We start from the raw sequence: 6,984 nt of genomic DNA on the forward strand, positions 1-6,984 counted from the left end.
AGATAATCCTTCAGATAAGAGAAATCAGAAATGGGAGATTGGAAATCAATCATTCTAGTTTAGTAAGGAAAAAGGAAAATTTTTACCAACTCATAAATCTCAGCTTAATATTTGTTTTTAATAATATTATGAAAGAAATATTATGTTTAAGAATCACAGACGGTAAAACCGTATGAATTTCGCACTGCAACCATCCTAATTGAAGTGGATATAGATATGATTTTGGTGGTAATAAGTGAATACGAGTGTAAAAAGTCTTACCCGCCATAGATAGTTGATAAGTGGTGAGTATGTAGTCTTACCCGTTATAGATAATGGGTAGGTCGTGAATAATGGGCAAAATTTTCCCTAACTCTCCCCCCAAAATAAAAATAATAAATAATAAACTTTCATTCCTTCATCTTTCTCCTTTGTCCATCTATACATTCACAATTAAATTTTATATTCCATTAGATATTTATGTAGAAATCCAAGCATGCTCCAACTTCCCTTGAACTTGTTTTTACTATTCATGGAAATTATATTTCAGGAGAGAAACAAGCCTTCAAATACATGATTGTCTACAAAATGATCACCGTAATATAACAAAAAATAGAGTAGCTAAAACATAACAACATCAAGTGATTTTAAGCCAAAATTCTAATTACAAGTGAAAGGCAGATCAGGCAGCAGCTTGTGCAGGGGTAGGTGTGTACCAACCACGTTGGATCTCTACAGCCTTCTTGTTTCTAGCCAATCGAGATTTACGACGTGCACCAGTGTTCCTGTGTAGGGTACCCTTCACCACTGCCTTGTCAATGGCAGAATAGGCTTCGGCCATCAGCCTGTCGATAGGTGCAAGTTCTTCAGGGCTAGCATCAGCTTTCTTCTTCAACACATCTAACGCTTCAAAAACCTGAAATTAACAGCAACTATATATAAGCCCGTAGAATGTTGGCACAAAATATCAAATCAACAAAAAAACTCCGACTCTAAAGTAGAGTCTTGACAGACATGCAATAACATGGCTTCCGTTACATTATAGTGTATATCGCTTCGTACTATGCTGGATTCCAGACCCTCGGTAGCAAAATTTAGATTTACAATATGTTTGGATAATAATTTTGGAGAAAAAAGAAAGAAAGGGAAGGAGGGGAGGGGGGGGGGGGGGGGGGAGGGAAAAGGAAAAGAAGAAAAATGGAAGGAAAATAATTGTTATTTGTTTAGAATGAAGGAAAAAAGGAGAAAGAAAGATGTGTTTTTCATTACTTTTTAACCAATTCTTCCACCTCTCTAACAATCAAATTCTTTTACTCATCAATCTAACTAACTTTGTTTTCTACTTTGACTTTTATTTACCCCTAAATATTTACACTCAATCCAAGCGAGCTCTAAGGGTCATTGGTGACAGCAAACTCATGCAAAAAAGCAAGAACTGAAGGTATGAGATTAAATCTGATGAAATTGCTAAAAGCAGAACCTAAGATGGATATCACATTTACAGAACGTTTTTTTCTTAAGATTTTCAGAGTTCTCGTTCCTCACAGAAAGGAAAAAAGAGTCGGTAAAACTGTGAGATAGCCAATAGCAAATACTTGCACAACAGAGGAAAGTTCAATCCACTTTTGGTTTGTTGAGCGAAAAATAGGACAAGGGGATTGTAGAATGAGATCAACTATATATAACTTGGTCACCATTTTGGAAGATGTCAAGAAGGCCATAAGATTCACTGTGTTTGTAGCGCTATGCTGCTATTGCATCAATTGTACAACAGAAACAACTTCTTAGCATTCACGGAAGGCTTTTTTTGCTTCATCTTATTTGAGGAATTTTCTAATTGTTCTAAGAGACCGAAGAAAGATACCAAAGCATATTAGAAATATTCAGACCAGATCAAATCTTCTATACATAATTATTAAAATATAAGACATGCAAACATTTATAATTCTTGGTTTCAAACCATAATAAAATGGCTCGTTAAATAATGTGAATTTATTTGAAGTTGCACATGATGTTTGCTTTAGATGTCGATAGGGAATAACTTCTGTGTTTTAACAAGGATAAGACTCCGTAAAATTGACTCCTCCAAACCCTTCTTAGGTGGGAGCCTCAACGTAGATGCCACTTTAAGACATTGGGTATAGAAGTGTCTCAGTAGTCAAAGTTTAGTCAAACAAAATAATTAAACAAGGTTGATTCAGGCCATGCACTAGACAAAGATACCGAGGAAAATATACACTATCCTCTTACATTCCTTGTCTGAGGCTGCATCCTTTTTTCAAATGCTGGGGCAAGAATTGGAGCATGGCTAGTTATATACAGCAACTCAGCTATTTCTTTTATACAAGGGAAGGAAAATCAGGAATTTAAGTGTCATGTCACTATCCTCCCACCTACCCTCTTGTTGTACTCTTCCCTAATAAACAAAAATGAAATCCGAGTGTGGCATTCAGTTCCAAATGTCCAAACAAAGAGAAATAATTTTCCTATCTTTTACACCATCATAACACAATTGCACTATTTCTCCAACAAGTCCTCAAAAACTTTACGCACCATTCGGTTTTTGGTACTAAACGATGGTATCGAGAATGAATTGTAATGCTATTTTCATAAAATCTACCATTTTATTTTCATGGTAATGAAATTTTAATCACAAAAAAGCTTTTTGTTTATAATTTTCCATTACCACCTAATACCACATTTTCAAATGGTAAACATTAGAATGAATTTTATGAAAAAAATGAAATGATTGAAGGAAAACAAGTATGAGCATTAAACTTGTTAATTGATTTCTATTCAAAAATTGCACTAATTTTCCATTATCATTCCCACCATTTAATACCTACTACTAAATGGGCCGTTAAAGCTAAAAGAAACAATTCAACAACTGGGCCGTTTATTAACAATACACCAATTACTAATGTTCCTAAGTTAAAGTAGTAGTAAAGGATTGCAAGATCAATATGGGTAAAGACAGATCACTTCAAAGATGTACGAGTCACAAGACTGTTCATAGTTCTATTTCAGACAAATGCGAATCATAGTCCATAATCTCATTGAACTAACATGATATCCTAAAAGAAGAGGAGTTGCTGATATAAGTATTAGCAACACAGTTTCTTGACTAGTAGAACAGGTATTTAGTGACATCTTCAGTCTGCTAGACTAGAAAACATAATATGATATTCATACCAAAGCCATTATAAATCCATTTTTCAAGTGACTAAAACTAATAAAAGAAAACAAGGACAGCTACATGATAATTGCTTGTTACATTCCTCATATGAATGGAAAATTGAACCTCAGTGGATTTAAAAACATATTTTTTTAGGCTAGGACTGTAACCTCAATGGAAAATCAGTGTAATTTTGGTAGAAGTTTAGCGGTCATGCTTGTTCAGCGTCAATTATCTTATTTAATACTTTATAAAATTCATTCCAATGCATTAACATTCTGAGAGATAGTATTAGGTAGTCTAGTAATGAAAATTTGTGAACGAAATATTTTTTGACAAAGTTTCATCACCATAGGAATGACGGTACATGACAATTTACAGTATAAATCATTTTCATTACCACCATTTGGTATAAACAACCAAACGAGCCGTTAAAAGACAAGATGTCCGGTCCATAAAACTAGTTACAAAAGAAGCGTTATGAGCAGGAAAACGTGTTTTTTTTGTCTTTAAACAGAACAATCAATAAATGAAAAATACCAATTCTAGGACTAGAAAATTCATTCCATGAAACAAAGGGAAATGGGAAAGCTGGGCAATTTTACTAGGAAATTGATCCTTCCACCCAAACACATCATGGAAAATGAACCAGAAGACGCAAATGCCAGAATAGGGTACAGAACAGCAACACTAGTGACCGTGTATCATTAAATACACTGAAAAAACAAATCAACTAGAAAAAATTCACATGACTAATAACAAGGGACGTCAGTAAAAGCATAAATTATACAAATGGTAAAGGAGCTAATCTATATCTCAAAACTCAATTCCAGCTAATGAAATACATCAATACACAGTACAATCAAACACTTACCTTCCTCATGCGAGTCTTAACCTCAGATTTGCGGGCTTTGTTCCTAAGGCGTCGCACCTCTGCTTGACGCGCTCTTTTAGCCGCAGAATCAGCCTTCTTTTGCGTAGCAGCCTCACAAACAACAGAGAAGCCACGCTGTTGCAAAGTGTTCAAGGACAAGCAACCTAGAATACAGATGTCATAATGAGCTCGCATCAAACAACCATCTCATTACAAAGTGAATCAGAACTTGAATAAGAAAGATAGTTACAAGTCCGAATTCAAGTAAAATTAAATTTACAAATGGGGAATGTTACTTAGACTTGGCCACCAAATGAATACAAGAGCTATACTCATTCATTTCATGACATTTCACATCTTTTAATAAAGGCAACAAGATTCATGCCCATGTTATTTAGCACGGGTACTATAATATGATAGAACCAAAATAACACCAGAAAATCTCTCATTATATACTTCCTCCGTTCCATTATACTTGCTACATTTGACTTTTTAAGCAATCCGATGCCTTATTTTGATCAATTGAATATTGAACTACGCACGTCTAAACATTATAAAAAGTATGCGATTAACGATTCAAAGAAAATCCCACTTGACTATTTTTTTACACACTAGTCGTAATACATAAAATAAGCTTAAACAATAAATAGTAATAATAACCGTAATATAGCAAGTATTTCAAAACGGAGGCAGTATCAATTATTGAGAGGCACACAATAGTTAACACTTCAAGAATCCAGAATGACAAACATACAACAGACTACCAGCTTAAAATGAATCTAACCAGTAAATATTTACAAAATTAGCAGAATGTACAATGAACAACTATTGGGAATGAATTATGATGTTATTTTCATAAAACGTGTTTAGTCATTTCCACGGTAATACCTAATACTACTTCTATGTGTATGCTATTGCATATCTAACCAATTTTAATTGGATTGTTTTTCTATGGGCAAAACAATTTATGTTTAGAACTGATCTGAATCAGGAATTTCCGCTAGAACGCTCAAATTCAAGCCAATTTTGCTTCGTTAAACAGTATAAACTGATAAAATTCTCAGAAAGTATTCAAAAATTGACGCCAACAATAAAATTGAACAGAATACTACCATCAATAAATCCAAACCTACTGAAAAACGGGTACATTGAAGGTATCACTTCAAAATCTAGAGCTATAAGAAAATATAGCAAGATAAAATGTAAGAACAGAACTTAAAGGAAATTAGAAGCAAAAAAAAAAAGAAAGGAAAAAACCAAACCTTGAGTAAAAACTGACTGTGATAAATTAGCAGAGAAAGAGAGTGGCTTAAGGGAAGAATTAGGCGAATGGGTTGATGAAAGAGAGAGGGTTTGAAGCTTGGAAGAAAGGGATAAGCACTGAGAAGAAACACAAGACATGCTTATGGCAGCCATTTCTCTTCTTTAGAGTTCTCTATCTTTGTGGGAAATTCAGATTTTAGAGTTCTCTTATCCGCTGCGGATTGTATTTCTCTTTCTTTTTACTTTTATTTTTATTTTTTATTTGAACAAACAAAAGTTCAACCCTTAACTTGAAAGTTTGTAATGAAGATTAATTTGTGAATAACAATTTTTAAATTTAGGGTTTTTATGAATTATGGTATTAAAGTTTGTTTTTTGCAAATTACTGTCACTAAAGTATCAAAGTCTACACCATTCAGATAAGTAATCGTTGACCAACCCAAATGACCAGCTTGAATGATCGTTGATCATCACTAATTACTTTGACTTTCATTGACCATTCCTAATCACCTTTGACTTTTCTTTATTATTAATAGTACCTTTTTATTTTAGTATTTTAACGTCGTTTTTACCATCATAATGATATTTTTTCAAAAAGTCAACGTCTCGAATACCCTTGTAGAATAACTATTTCGGAAATTCAGTCAGAACAAGTACTAATTCGCCTATTTTTCGGCACTTAGATCAAAAAAATATTTAACATCGTCTCTAACGAATATTGTTATGATGGGTAAAAATGACTTTAAATATTTGTTTCGGTCTACATGCCGAAAATTAGGCGATTTAGTACTTGTTTTGACCGGATTTCCAAAAGAGTTACTCCATAAGGATAAATTGCGACGTCCATTTTTTAAAAAAATATCGTTATGATGGGTAAAAACGACGTTAAATATCTTTTTTGATCTACGTGTTGGGAAATAGGCGAATAAGTACTTGTTTCGACTGGACTTCCGAAAGAGTTATCTTATAAAGGTAATTGCGACGTCCGTTTTTAATAAAATATCGTTATGATGGGTAAAAACAACGTTAAGTATCTTTTTTGGTCTACATATCGGGAAATAGACGAATAAGTACTTGTTTCGACTGGATTTCCGAAAGAGTTATCTTATAAGGGTAATTGCGACGTCTATTTTTCAAGAAAATATCGTTATGATGGGTAAAAAATACGTTAAATATCTTTTTCGGTTTACGTGTCGGGATATAGGCGAATGAGTATTTGTTTCAACCGGCTTTCCGAAAGAGTTGTACCTATCCCTTAATTGCGACATCCGTTTTCTAAAAAATTATCGTTATGATGGGTAAAAATGACTTTAAAGTGCTAAAACACAAGGATAATATTGGTAATTAGGAAAGTTAAAGATGATTAGGGACAAAAGTCAACAGTGATTAGTAATGGTTAACTGTCACTTAAGCTGGTCAAAAGTCATTTGAGTTGGTAAACAGTAACTTGACTTAAATGATATAGACTTTGATAATTTATTGACAGTAATTTACAAAAAAACAAACTATAAAAGTATAACTCGCAAAAACCCTCAACAAAAAAACCGTTATTTGCGAATTACTCAAATTTTAATTATATAGTATCTTTAACTTTATTTCTCCAATTCCTACTCAAATAGAATAATATTTAGTCACCATTAGTTTATTTCCAAAATATCAAATAAGTTGAATTGATATTTAATTTGCATTTCAG

General features: G+C 33.1%; 1 protein-coding gene across 1 annotated transcript; it reads right to left on the reverse strand.

Moving 5' to 3' along the window:
* Nucleotides 1-485: 485 nt before the first annotated feature.
* Nucleotides 486-5,516, reverse strand: LOC130809461 (30S ribosomal protein S20, chloroplastic-like). The gene is made up of 3 exons (XM_057675254.1): nt 5,291-5,516; nt 4,029-4,192; nt 486-895 (listed from the first exon to the last, which is right to left on the reverse strand). Exons 1-3 carry the CDS (start codon nt 5,442-5,444, stop codon nt 662-664), a joined length of 552 nt encoding a protein of 183 aa, XP_057531237.1. The 5' UTR covers nt 5,445-5,516; the 3' UTR covers nt 486-661.
* Between the last annotated feature and the right edge of the window lie 1,468 nt (nt 5,517-6,984).

Source organism: Amaranthus tricolor, chromosome 3, assembly GCF_026212465.1.
Source record: "Amaranthus tricolor cultivar Red isolate AtriRed21 chromosome 3, ASM2621246v1, whole genome shotgun sequence".
NCBI classification, from domain to species: Eukaryota; Viridiplantae; Streptophyta; class Magnoliopsida; order Caryophyllales; family Amaranthaceae; genus Amaranthus; species Amaranthus tricolor.

Excerpts from the sequence above, each read along its gene's own strand:
- LOC130809461 (XM_057675254.1), bottom strand. The coding sequence starts at position 5,444 with ATGGCTGCCATAAGCATGTCTTGTGTTTCTTCTCAGTGCTTATCCCTT. Across the intron at positions 4,193-5,290 it reads ACAGTCAGTTTTTACTCAAG|GTTGCTTGTCCTTGAACACT; the intron begins GTTTGGTTTTTT and ends TCTGTATTCTAG. Across the intron at positions 896-4,028 it reads TTAAGACTCGCATGAGGAAG|GTTTTTGAAGCGTTAGATGT; the intron begins GTAAGTGTTTGA and ends TGTTAATTTCAG.